The sequence below is a fragment of the Staurois parvus genome, unplaced genomic scaffold (genome assembly GCF_062004578.1).
Source record: "Staurois parvus isolate SC_StPar_1 unplaced genomic scaffold, SC_StPar_1.0 ptg002092l, whole genome shotgun sequence".
NCBI classification, from domain to species: domain Eukaryota; kingdom Metazoa; phylum Chordata; class Amphibia; order Anura; family Ranidae; genus Staurois; species Staurois parvus.
Genome location: NW_028319888.1, coordinates 2,669 through 16,461, shown reverse-complemented (window position 1 = coordinate 16,461; position 13,793 = coordinate 2,669). Strand labels below are relative to the sequence as shown.

Here is a 13,793-nt window from a genome sequence, read left to right as displayed (position 1 = left end):
ACAGGTCTGGTAAGCTACAGTTGCAAGAAAAAGTATGTGAACCCCTTGGGATTATGTGGAGTTTTGCATGAATTGGGCATAAAATGTGCTCTGAACGTCATCTAAGTCACAACAATAGAAGTACACAGTCTGCTGAACATAATACTACACAAACATTAGATGTTGCCATGGTTTAATTGCACATAACATGCAAACATTCACAGTGCAGGGAGGAAAAAGTATGTGAGGCCTTAGCTTAATGACTTCTCCCAGAGCTAATTGGAGCCAGGAGTGAGCCAACCTTGACTCCAATCAGTGTGATGATATTGGATGTGTTGCTGACAGCTGTCTTGCCCTTAAAAAACACACCTGTTTTGGGTTTACTGGTTTCAAGAAGCACTGTCTGATGTGAACCATGCCTCGCAGAAAAGAGCTCTCAGAAGACCTACGATCAAGAATTGTTGACTTGCATGAAGCTGGAAAGGGTTACAAAAGTATCTCCAAAAGCCTTGATGTTCATGTGTCCACGGTAAGACAGACTGTCTACAAATGGAGAAAGTTTAGCACTGTTGCTACTCTCCCTAGGCGTGGTCGTCCTGTAAAAATGACTGCAAGAGCACAGCGCAGAATGCTGCATGAGGTAAAGAAGAATCCCAGAGTGTCAGCTAAAGACCTACAGAAATCTCTGGCACATGCTAACATTTTTGTTGACACATCTACAATAAGGGAAACATTAAACAAGAATGGAGTACATGGGAGGACACCACGGAGGAAGCCATTGCTGTCCAAAAAGAATATTGCAGCACGTTTGAAGTTTGCAAAAGAGCACCTGGATGTTCCACAGCACTACTGGCAAAATATACTGTGGACAGATGAAACCAAGATTGAGTTGTTTGGGAAGAACACACAACACTATGTGTGGAGAAAAAAAGGCGCAGCACACCAACATCAAAACCTCATCCCCACTGTGAAACATGGCGGAGGGAGTATCATGGTTTGGGGCGGCTTTGCTGCCTCAGGGCCTGGACGGATTGTTGTCATTGATGGGAAAATTAATTCCAGAGTTTATCAAGACATTTTGCAGGAAAACGTACGACCATCTGTCCGCCAACTGAAGCTCCGCAGAGGATGGGTGATGCAACAGGACAATGACCCAAAGCATACAAGTAATTCAACAAAACAATGGCTGCAACAGCACAGAATACGCCTTCTGGAGTGGCCCAGTCAGAGTCCTGACCTCAACCCCATTGAAATGCTGTGGCATGACCTTAAGAGAGCGAGTCACACCAGACATCCCAAGAATATTGCTACACTGAAACAGTTTTGTGAAGAGGAGTGGTCCAAAATTACTCCAGATCGTTGTGCAGGTCTGATCTGCAACTACAGGAAACGTTTGGTTGAGGTTATTGCTGCCAAAAGGAGGGTCAACCAGTTATTAAGTCCAAAGGTTCACATACTTTTTCCTCCCTGCACTGTGAATGTTTACATGTTATGTGCAATTAAACCATGGCAACATCTAATGTTTGTGTAGTATTATGTTCAGCAGACTGTGTTCTTCTATTGTTGTGACTTAGATGACGTTCAGAGCACATTTTATGCCCAATTCATGCAAAACTCCACGTAATCCCAAGGGGTTCACATACTTTTTCTTGCAACTGTAACAATATTCAGCCTGCAGAAATGCTGAGGAACAGACTAAAGCCTTTCCCTGTTCCAGTAAAATAATTGCAAAATTATTGGTGTCTATATATAAGAACTGGAGAAGAATGCTCTCTATAAACAAAAAAGAGAACTTGCCCATAATGAAATCATAAATCGTAAAAGAAACAAAATAATTAAATTGGTCACTATGGACAGGTTATCCTGCTGTGGAGAACACTTGTCTTTCCTGGTTCATTTGGACCACAGAGGCTTTGGGGAAACTATCCATGCCTTGGGACCTCTAAGGAGCATGGTTTCATATCACAAGTGTGTTAGCCTCTAAGGAGCAGGGTTTCATATCACAGGTCTTCTGGCCTCCAAGGAGCAGGGTTTCATATCACAGGTCTTCTGGCCTCCAAGGAGCAGGGTTTCATATCACAGGTCTTCTGGCCTCCAAGGAGCAGGGTTTCATATCACAGGTCTTCTGGCCTCCAAGGAGCAGGGTTTCATATCACAGGTCTTCTGGCCTCCAAGGAGCAGGGTTTCATATCACAGGTCTTCTGGCCTCCAAGGAGCAGGGTTTCATATCACAGGTCTTCTGGCCTCCAAGGAGCAGGGTTTCATATCACAGGTCTTCTGGCCTCCAAGGAGCAGGGTTTCATATCACAGGTCTTCTGGCCTCCAAGGAGCAGGGTTTCATATCACAGGTCTTCTGGCCTCCAAGGAGCAGGGTTTCATATCACAGGTCTTCTGGCCTCCAAGGAGCAGGGTTTCATATCACAGGTCTTCTGGCCTCCAAGGAGCAGGGTTTCATATCACAGGTCTTCTGGCCTCCAAGGAGCAGGGTTTCATATCACAGGTCTTCTGGCCTCCAAGGAGCAGGGTTTCATATCACAGGTCTTCTGGCCTCCAAGGAGCAGGGTTTCATATCACAGGTCTTCTGGCCTCCAAGGAGCAGGGTTTCATATCACAGGTCTTCTGGCCTCCAAGGAGCAGGGTTTCATATCACAGGTCTTCTGGCCTCCAAGGAGCAGGGTTTCATATCACAGGTCTTCTGGCCTCCAAGGAGCAGGGTTTCATATCACAGGTCTTCTGGCCTCCAAGGAGCAGGGTTTCATATCACAGGTCTTCTGGCCTCCAAGGAGCAGGGTTTCATATCACAGGTCTTCTGGCCTCCAAGGAGCAGGGTTTCATATCACAGGTCTTCTGGCCTCCAAGGAGCAGGGTTTCATATCACAGGTCTTCTGGCCTCCAAGGAGCAGGGTTTCATATCACAGGTCTTCTGGCCTCCAAGGAGCAGGGTTTCATATCACAGGTCTTCTGGCCTCCAAGGAGCAGGGTTTCATATCACAGGTCTTCTGGCCTCCAAGGAGCAGGGTTTCATATCACAGGTCTTCTGGCCTCCAAGGAGCAGGGTTTCATATCACAGGTCTTCTGGCCTCCAAGGAGCAGGGTACATATCACAGGTGTGTTGGCCTCTAAGGAGCAGGGTTCATGTAACAGGTGTGGTGGCCTCGAAGGAGCAGAGTTTCATATCACAAGAGTGGTGGCCTCGAAGGAGCAGGGTTTCACATCACAGGTGTGGTGGCCTCGAGGGAGCAGGGTTTAACATCACAGGTGTGGTGGCCTTGAAGGAGCAGGGTTTAACATCACAGGTCTGGTAAGCTATGAGGAGCAGGGTTCATATCACAGGTCTGGTGGCCTATAAAAGGAGCAGGGTTCATATCACAGATTTGGTAGCCTATAAGAAGCAGGGCTCATATCACAGGTCTGGTGGCCTATAAGGAGCAGGGCTCATATCACAGGTCTGGTAGCCTGTAAGGAACAGGGTTCATATCAAAGGTCTAGTGGCCTATAAATGGTGCAGGGTTCATATCACAAATCTGGTGGCCTATAAAAGGAGCAAGGTTATATATCAGAGATCTGGTAGCCTCAAAGGGCCAGGATTTCATATTGTAGGTCTGGTATGCTCTAGGGGGTTTCATATCACAGAGACTTCTGGAAAACTAACTAGGCCTGGTGGCCACTAAAGAGCAAAAGGATCAGGGCTACTCACTGGTGAAGTCGCAGAGGACGTTTGCCGCGTGGTAGTGGGAAAGTGCTTTGAAATGTTCGGCTTTAACACGCACCATGGTGGTCCATGAGAAAGGAACGTAGTCCTTAACAGGCGGGTGCATCATGGTCCTGTATACCAGTGTGTAAACGTCTTCAACCTGCAGATGAAGAAGATACAAGATTCCCATCTGACATGTATGACCTCATTCAATAGGCACCTTTATCATCCTTAGTGACACAAGGCAACCTCTCTCTACTTGGCAGACTTGTTGAAGTAGTAAAGGAAACATCCTGCAAGGTGTCCGCCATTACCTTTGTGTACCTCCTGTCTTCACTTTTGGAGTAAACCCCCCCTGCTCCTTAGAGATGAGACTTTAAGGAGACCCTTCCAATGGGTACCAAACCCAGAACCCCTTTATGTAAATGAAGCTGACTTCTGGGACCCTTGGTCTCATGCTTGTTCCTGGGCTGTGGATGTGTATGCTTCACTACCAGTGAAATCATGCTCCTGGAAGTAGCATGAGGACAACTCTCTCAGATGCCACCGGATCTGCAGAATTTAGCTTCCTTCTTGATGGTCTACCTCTATACAGGCTATAGCTCCTTCATTCATGAATGCTACTACCAGACTCCTCCACCTTACCATCCGCTTAATGTCTGGCTCCCCTATCTACCAATCCTTCTACTGGTTTCTACACACCAAACAATTAACATAATAAAAAATATACTACAACATCATACATAGTCATCCTCAACTCTGCCCGCAGCTATCACCAACCTCGTCTTAACATACCAACCAAACCATTCTCTCCGCTCCTTCCAAGATCCTCCTGCTCTATTGTCCCCATGTTCACCTCCAGAACGTCTCTAGAGCTTATTCCATCCTATGGAACTCCCTACCCTAACCTATCTCAGATTCTGTCTGCCTTTAGGCGATCCCTGAAATCTCATCAAATACTACCCCCCCCCCCCCACTCCCATCAATTTACCCCCACACAGTTGTTGAATGGTTTAGTATCTGTACCGTCTTTATATTGTAAGGTGCAAACTGTTGTCGCTATATAAATCCTGTGTAATAACTGCCCCACCTTCTGGGCAACGAGTGGGGATTTCATAGATGTTATTGTAGAAGACATAGGCGGCTGAGGGACTACAACTGCTAATCTGTTACTTCCAAGGAAAACCCAGGTCCTTCAGGACGGATCTCCGTAACATTGCAGAGAAGCAGAGCATAAATAATTTGATGAACGGAGAGGGAGCCCTCACCCTGGCCGTTTCCTGGGCCATCTGGACCTGCGAGAGGAAAGAGTTTGGATTACTGCCTAGGCTGGACTTCTCGAAGATGCACTCCTGGACCTGGGCCACCATGAGCCGCACCAGCATGTTCAAAGATGCCGCGCTCATGTCTAGGCTTGGGGCGTTCGAGAAGTTTTCTTTCAAGTAATTGAAGCATCCTGCAACGGAGGTGACAACAGAGGTTGAAAGATAAATGTATTTATTTTTTTTAAATCAGATTTTATTTTACAAAATACATTTTTTCCATTGAATAAATAGACCAATAGGTATCACTAACGAGATAGAGATATTCAACTAACAAACATTGAAGGTACTAATAGAGGGCTCACATTTGTAGAGGGAATTCACATTTCAAGAAATAGAGTTTCTCTGTAGCTCCTTGAAAACATTTTTGACCAAATTTTCACCAGTGGCATATTTCCAGTGATGAAAACAAATTTAAGAAAGTACTTATTTCACAATTTTTGGTGATTTTTTTTTGTATACAATTCCCAAATAAATGCCGCTGCTCCTTAGTGTAAAACACTAATAAAAAAAACCCATCAAAACAGCGCAAATAAATACTCATAAGAATAAATAATAATGAAAAAAAACAAAAATCATACAAAAAAAACTTATAATATATATATATATATATATATATATATATATATATATATATATATATAATATTAATTGGATAGTCCCACTCCAAAAAAATATATTTCTGGGATGAATATAGTGAGTAGAGTGAAATTGAAAGTCCTTTTTCTAACAATGGTGAAGTGTCTTGGAATAAGGACTTTCAATTTCACTCTACTCACTATATTCATCTCAGAAATATGTTTTTTTTGGAGTGGGACTATCCAATTAATATTCTATATATTATAAGTTTTTTTTATTAGTGTAAAACACTAATAAAAAAAAAAAAAAAAACAGCGCAAATAAATACTCATAAGAATAAATAATAATAAAAAAAACAAAAATCATACAAAAAACTTTTAATATATAGAATATTATTTGGATAGTCCCACTCCAAAAAAATATATTTCTGGGATGAATATAGTGAGTAGAGTGAAATTGAAAGTCCTTATTTCAAGGCCCTTCACCAGTGTTAGAATAAGGACTTTCAATTTCACTCTACTCACTATATTCATCTCAGAAATATATTTTTTTTCGAGTGGGACTATCCAATAAATATTATATATATTATAAGTTTTTTGTATAATTTTTTTGTTTTTTTATTAGTGTAAAACACGAATAAAAAAAACATCAAAACAGCACAAATAAATACTCATAAGAATAAATAATAAAAAAACAAAAAAAAAATCATACAAAAAACTTATAATATATAGAATATTAATTGGATAGTCCCACTCCAAAAAATATATATTTCTGGGATGAATATAGTGAGTAGAGTGAAATTAAAAGTCCTTATTCCAAGACCCTTCACCAGTGTTAGAATAAGGACTTTCAATTTCACTCTACTCACTATATTCATCTCAGAAATATAATATATATAATATTAATTGGATAGTCCCACTCCAAAAAATATATAAGTTTTTTGTATGATTTTTTTGTTTTTTTATTATTATTTATTCTTATGAGTATTTATTTGTGCTGTTTTGATTTTTTTTTTTATTAGTGTTTTACACTAATAAAAAAACAAAAAAAAATCATACAAAAAACTTATAATATATATATAATATTAATTGGATAGTCCCACTCCAAAAAATATATATTTCTGAGATGAATATAGTGAGTAGAGTGAAATTGAAAGTCCTTATTCTAACACTGGTGAAGGGTCTTGGAATAAGGACTTTTAATTTCACTCTACTCACTATATTCATCCCAGAAATATATTTTTTTTTAGAGTGGGACTATCCAATTAATATTATATATACTATAAGTTTTGTATGAGTTTTTTTTTGTATTTATCATTTATTCTTTTGAGTATTTGTTTTGATGGTTTTTGAAAAAAGTACTTTAGGATGGGACTTTCTGCACCTAGGACTTCTGGATATACCAATTTGAAAATATGTTTAAAATCACTGGATAACTGATGGGTTTTTTTGCTACGATCGTTTATGTGGCATTAGTAGCTTAGGTCACATTATAGCACAACACATTTTTTATTTCAGAAATAAGAGTTTAACAGACAACCCAGGATCCAACAATATATTAGAAGTACTCTATTAAATATTATCGCATACACGTTATTAAGACTTGACCTCATTTCCCCAAACCCGAACGGATATCAATATAGGTATTCGGAACTCCAATGTAATCCCTTTAAAGCAGCCGCTCTCAATCTTTTTAAACACAGAGGAACCTTTGAAATAGCTTTCCCATCTCAGGGAACCCCCTGCTAAAAAGGACTATATCTATAACGCATGATATATTAGTGTGAGGGTCAGTGGGAAGAATTACCCCTTCTAGATAGTTAAAAAAAAATGATCATTGGTGTCAGAGGGAGAGATTCTTCATTTCTCAAGGATCCCCTAGCAACCTCTGGAGGAACTCTAGGGTCCCATGGAACCTTGGTTAAAAAACCCTGCTTCTTAGTGCGCACCCCAAGGAGTTCCAACCTGCCAACTTTCCCAATTGTTGAAATATTATGTAGCACCCCTTACTTTTCATACATGGTTCCCCCCTTCATTGGAAGAATCTTGTCTACTTCTACCTCGAGTCCAGAACCCTTGTATAAAATGGGAACATTTTGAAGGGAGACCCTTGGGACCCAAAATGTGTTATCTTGTCTCTTCAAGTACAAGAAAGACATTTTATTTTGTGTGGCACTTCATATCCCCTATGCATTGCCTGGTCTCTTCTCCATATCCTCTATGCACTCCCTTATCTCTTCCATTTCATGCGAATAAATAGTTGTATTTCGGACTCTTTGGATTCTTTTGATGTCACTCTTTGTCTCCTAAATATCACTTGGTCTACACCCAAGACTCCTCCAGCTTATTGACTTCCAAGAGCAAGTCCCGTATGCGTGGGGGCGCCAACCAGAACCATTTTAGAACCACCATACTATGAGCTGCAAAGAGTAATCATCATTGCCAATGTAGTAGGTGCCAATATTGCACCAACTTTGGACATCTCCATAGAAGATGTACTAGGTCTCCCTAAATTGCTCCATATTTGTTGCAACAGGGATTGTCCCGGAGTCCTATGCTGTGTGGAAAGATTCCAGGGTCCCAAAAGGCCCTAATAATCTGGGCTCAAGGTGCTTCTTTTGAGTAGAGTAAAGGTGCTGGACCCAAGTGGAAGTAAATATTCCACCATTTTTCAGAGGGTTGCATGGTTCCCCCTTTCATTGGAAGAATCTTGTCTACTTCTACTTCGAGTCCAGAACCCTTGCATAAAATGAGAACATTTTGAAGGGGGACCCTTGGGACCCAAAATGTGTTGTCTTGTCTCTTTAAGTACAAGAAATACATTTTATTTCGTGTGGCACTTCATATCCCCTATGCGTTGCCTGGTCTCTTCTCCATATCCTCTATGCACTCCCTTATCTCTTCCAGTTCATGCGAATAAATAGTTGTATTTCGGACTCTTTGGATTCTTTTGATGTCACTCTGTCTCCTAAATATCACTTTGTCCTTGGTCTACACCCAAGACTCCTCCAGCTTATTGACTTCCAAGAGAAAGTCCCGTATGCATGGGGGCTCCAACCAGAACCATTTTAGAACCACCATACTATGAGCTGCAAAGAGTAATCTCATCATTGCCAATGTAGTAGGTGCCAATATTGCACCAACTTTGGACATCTCCATAGAAGATGTACTAGGTCTCCCTAAGTTGCTCCACATTTGTTGCAACAGGGATTGTCCCGGAGTCCTATGCTGTGTGGAAAGGTTCCGGGGTCCCAAAAGGCCCTAATAATCTGGTAAAGGTGCTGGACCCAAGAGGAAGTAAATAGTCCACCATTTTTTGGAGGGTTGCATGGTTCCCCCTTTCATTGGAAGAGTTTTGTCTACTCCTACCTCGAGTCCAGAACCCTTGCATAAAATGAGAACATTTTGAAGGGGGACCCTTGGAATTCAAAATGCTTTGTCTTGTCTCTTCAAGTACAAGAAAGAGATCATTTTATTTTGTGTGGCACTTCATATCCCCTATGCATTGCCTGGTCTCTTCTCCATATCCTCTACACCACGGGTGTCAAACTGGCGGCCCTCCAGCTGTTGCAAAACTACAAGTCCCATCATGCCTCTGCCTTTGGGAGTCATGCTTGTAACTGTCAATCTTGCAATGCCTCATGGAACTTGTAGTCTGGCAACAGCTGGAGGGTCACCAGTTTGACACCCTAGATCTACACACTCCCTTATCTCTTCCATTTCATGTGAAAAAATTGTTCTATTTTGGACTCTTTTTGGATTCTTTTGATGTCACTCTGTCTCCTAAATATCACTTGGTCCTTGGTCTACACTGAAGACTCCTCCAAGAGGCCCCTTTGTGAGTAGGAGCTGCCAAACCACAGTCACTGCCCTTCTCCAAGACCTAAAATGCACCAAAGGTCATAAATCTGAATCTAGAACCTTCAACCTTACCTAAAAATCATTTTTGTGAGACATCTGTAAGTCTATGTTCCTCTAATTTTGTAGACGTGGAGAGGAAGTTCCCAGAGCTCACCCACTATTCCCACATTGGAGTACCTGATTGCACAGATCATATCTGCTTGTTGGGAAGTGATATACAGGGGGAGGGGCAGTGGGAGGGGAAGCCTCAGACAGCAGATAAGGTGCAGATTAAACACTCACCAGCAGCTTTCTGAAAAGCATCAATAGCCGTGTCCACTCCATCTACCGAGAGGCGATCTTGTCTGGCTGCGATCTGGGTGTACAGAGCTCCCATATTGAACAGTACGCTTCCTTTCTCAAATGCCAGGGCCCGCTGGCAGGAAGGAACGCCGGTGAGGGAGTCGTACCTGTGCAGATATATCGCCATTATTACGGCGGCAAACATACATATCTATTTTCCTAAATAGAGCTATTGTAATTACCCAAAATATGTCTTTAAACAAATTCCTAATATCCTCTGCAAACCAAAGGAGGGAGAAGACAGAGGGCACTTGAGAAAGCACTGGGGGAGTAGTGGGAGGGTGATGAGGCGGAGTAGTGGGAGGGTGATGAGGCGGAGTAGTAGGAGGGTGATGAGGCGGAGTAGTAGGAGGGTGATGAGGCGGAGTAGTAGGAGGGTGATGAGGCGGAGTAGTAGGAGGGTGATGAGGCGGATTAGTGGGAGGGCGATGAGGCGGATTAGTGGGAGGGCGATGAGGCGGATTAGTGGGAAGGCGATGAGGCGGATTAGTGGGAAGGCGATGAGGCGGATTAGTGGGAGGGCGATGAGGCGGATTAGTGGGAGGGCGATGAGGCGGATTAGTGGGAGGGCGATGAGGCGGAGTAGTAGGAAGGTGATGGGGCGGAGTAGTAGGAGGGTGATGAGGCGGAGTAGTAGGAGGGTGATGAGGCGGAGTAGTAGGAGGGTGATGAGGCGGAGTAGTAGGAGGGTGATGAGGCGGAGTAGTAGGAGGGTGATGAGGCGGAGTAGTAGGAAGGTGATGAGGCGGAGTAGTAGGAGGGTGATGAGGCGGAGTAGTAGGAGGGCGATGAGGCGGATTAGTAGGAGGGCGATGAGGCGGATTAGTAGGAGGGCGATGAGGCGGATTAGTAGGAGGGTGATGAGGCAGAGTAGTAGGAGGGTGATGAGGCGGAGTAGTAGGGAGGTGAGGAGGCAGAGCACAGGGAAAAGCACGGGGGGAGTAGCAGGGAGACTATGAGGGAGGCAGAGCACAGGGGAAAGCACTGGGGGAGTAGTGGGAAGGTGATGAGGCGGAGTAGTAGGAAGGTGATGAGGCGGAGTAGTAGGAAGGTGATGAGGCGGAGTAGTAGGAAGGTGATGAGGCGGAGTAGTAGGAGGGTGATGAGGCGGAGTAGTAGGAGGGTGATGAGGCGGAGTAGTAGGAAGGTGATGAGGCGGAGTAGTAGGAAGGTGATGAGGCGGAGTAGTAGGAAGGTGATGAGGCAGAGTAGTAGGAAGGTGATGAGGCAGAGTAGTAGGAAGGTGATGAGGCGGAGTAGTAGGAAGGTGATGAGGCGGAGTAGTAGGAAGGTGATGAGGCGGAGTAGTAGGAAGGTGATGAGGCGGAGTAGTAGGAAGGTGATGAGGCGGAGTAGTAGGAGGGTGATGAGGCGGAGTAGTAGGAGGGTGATGAGGCGGAGTAGTAGGAAGGTGATGAGGCGGAGTAGTAGGAAGGTGATGAGGCGGAGTAGTAGGAGGGTGATGAGGCGGAGTAGTAGGAGGGTGATGAGGCGGAGTAGTAGGAGGGTGATGAGGCGGAGTAGTAGGAGGGTGATGAGGCGGAGTAGTAGGAGGGTGATGAGGCGGAGTAGTAGGGGGGTGATGAGGCGGAGTAGTAGGAGGGTGATGAGGCGGAGTAGTAGGAGGGTGATGAGGCGGAGTAGTAGGAGGGTGATGAGGCGGAGTAGTAGGAAGGTGATGAGGCGGAGTAGTAGGAGGGTGATGAGGCGGAGTAGTAGGAGGGTGATGAGGCGGAGTAGTAGGGAGGTGAGGAGGCAGAGCACAGGGAAAAGCACCGGGGGAGTAGTAGGAGGATAACGAGGGAGGCAGAGCACAGGGGAAAGCACCGGGGGAGTAGTAGGAGGATAACGAGGGAGGCAGAGCACAGGGGAAAGCACCGGGGGAGTAGCAGGGAGACTATGAGGGAGGCAGAGCACAGGGGAAAGCACCGGGGGGAGGGGGGGAGTAGGAGGGTGATGAGGCGGAGTAGTAGAGAAGGGATGAGGCAGAACTCAGGGGAAAGCACTGGGGGAGTAGTAGAGAGGGGATGAGGGAGGCAGAGTAATACGGAGGTGAGAAGGCAGAGCATAGGGGAAAGCACCGGGGGAGTGGTAGAGAGGGGATGAGGTAGAGCACCGGGGGAATAGTAGGGAGGTGATGAGATGGAGCACAGGGGAAAGCACTGGGGGAGTAGCAGAGAAATGATGAGGGAGGCAGAGCACAGGGGAAAGCACAGGGGGAATGGTAGAGAAGGGATGAGGCAGAGCACAGGGGAAAGCACCAGGGGAGTAGTAGGGAGGTGATGAGGGGGAGTAGTAGGGAGGTGATGAGGGAGGCAGAGCACAAGGGAAAGCACCGGGGGAGTAGTAGGGAGGGGATGAGGGGAAGCACAGGGGAAAGCACTGGGGGGGGGGGGGGGTAGCAGGAAGATGAGGAAGGCAACGAGGGAGGCAGAGCACAGGGGAAAGCACCGGGGGAGTAGCAGGGAAATGAAGAGGGAGGCAGAGCACAGGGGAAAAGCACAGGGGGGATGGTAGAGAAGGGATGAGACAGAGCACAGGGGAAAGCACTGGGGGAATAGTATGGTGGTGAGAAGACAGAGTACAGGGGAACATATCGGAGGAGTAGTAGGAAGAGAATGAAGCAGAACTCCAGGAACAACAACATCAGGGAAGCAGGAGGGAGCTATACAGAGCACAGGGAAAAGCTCAGGGAAGCAGGAGGGAGCTATATGAGTCAGAGACAGGGTAGAGCACTGGGGGTGCAGGGGGGAACTATATGGGGAGGAGACAGGGTAGAGCACTGGGGGTGCAGGAGGGAACTATATGGGTAGGAGACAGGGTAGAGCACTGGGGGAGCAGGAGGGAACTATATGGGTCGGAGACAGGGTAGAGCACTGGGGGAGCAGGAGGGAACTGTATGGGGAGGAGACAGGGTAGAGCACTGGGGGAGCAGGAGGGAACTGTATGGGGAGGAGACAGGGTAGAGCACTGGGGGAGCAGGAGGGAACTATATGGGGAGGAGACAGGGTAGAGCACTGGGGGAGCAGGAGGGAACTGTATGGGGAGGAGACAGGGTAGAGCACTGGGGGAGCAGGAGGGAACTATATGGGGAGGAGACAGGGTAGAGCACTGGGGGAGCAGGGGGGAACTATATGGGGAGGAGACAGGGTAGAGCACTGGGGGAGCAGGAGGGAACTATATGGGGAGGAGACAGGGTAGAGCACTGGGGGAGCAGGAGGAAGGTAATAGGGCAGCGTACAGGAGAGAGTTAATGTCAACCTGATGTCACTGACAAAGACCCAAAGCAAGTCAACTCTCTAGGCACATGGCGAGTTACTGGGCACCATCAATAAATGAACTTTATAGAAATCAATACAGGACCACGTTGGGAAAAGGACCTCAAATTGAATGACACAGATGATGTAAAAGGACTTGCTAACCAATGGAAGAAGACACCCAACGTCCGGTTTGGTGGCAGGAAGCGGTTGTCCAGGAAATACAGCTGGTTGTAATACTCCATTAGGAGCTCAATGCCGGCCTCGCTGCGACTGGGGGTCCTCATGGCCTGAACAGGGAAGAGTCCACCAATAACTGATTAAGGAGCACAATCATTTTTAACATTTCATAGGGTTTCCATCTGAGGTTTCAGGTCAATAGAGCCAGTCTACAGGCATGTATCTACTGCTGCCTCTTTAGGTAATCCATAGTGCTCTGGGAATCCTTTGTCATATGATTAAATAAATACAGACAGTACATATAGTGAAAATTAAAAAAAGTTTAATTTTAAAAATTATATTTAAATGTGAGCTCCAGGCAAACAGCTAAATACACAGATAAGATACACATATGGGGACTGTGTTACCTGCCAAAGGATCTGTATTTTTGTTCATCCAGTCCTAACATTTTGAGCAAAGCCCAATCTAGCTGAGGAGGAGACCAGATATTTCACTGCTACCTGGCTGTGTCTGACTCAGGAATTTTTGAGCCACAGACCTGGTATAAGCATGCTGTAAGAGTGTCAGAATTCCTCATCTA

At 45.3% G+C, this 13,793-nt stretch overlaps 1 protein-coding gene across 1 annotated transcript in view; it reads right to left on the bottom strand.

Moving 5' to 3' along the window:
• Nucleotides 1–13,352, bottom strand: part of RHPN1 (rhophilin Rho GTPase binding protein 1) — a 47,492-nt gene extending 34,140 nt beyond the window's left edge. Inside the window, exons 1-4 of the mRNA XM_089664897.1 lie at nucleotides 13,199–13,352; nucleotides 9,717–9,883; nucleotides 4,942–5,129; nucleotides 3,677–3,833 (exon numbers count right to left, since the gene is read on the bottom strand). Coding sequence (XP_089521023.1) covers nucleotides 3,677–3,833; nucleotides 4,942–5,129; nucleotides 9,717–9,883; nucleotides 13,199–13,320 — 634 coding nt within the window. The 5' untranslated portion in view covers nucleotides 13,321–13,352. The remainder of the gene's footprint in view (nucleotides 1–3,676; nucleotides 3,834–4,941; nucleotides 5,130–9,716; nucleotides 9,884–13,198) is intronic.
• Between the last annotated feature and the right edge of the window lie 441 nt (nucleotides 13,353–13,793).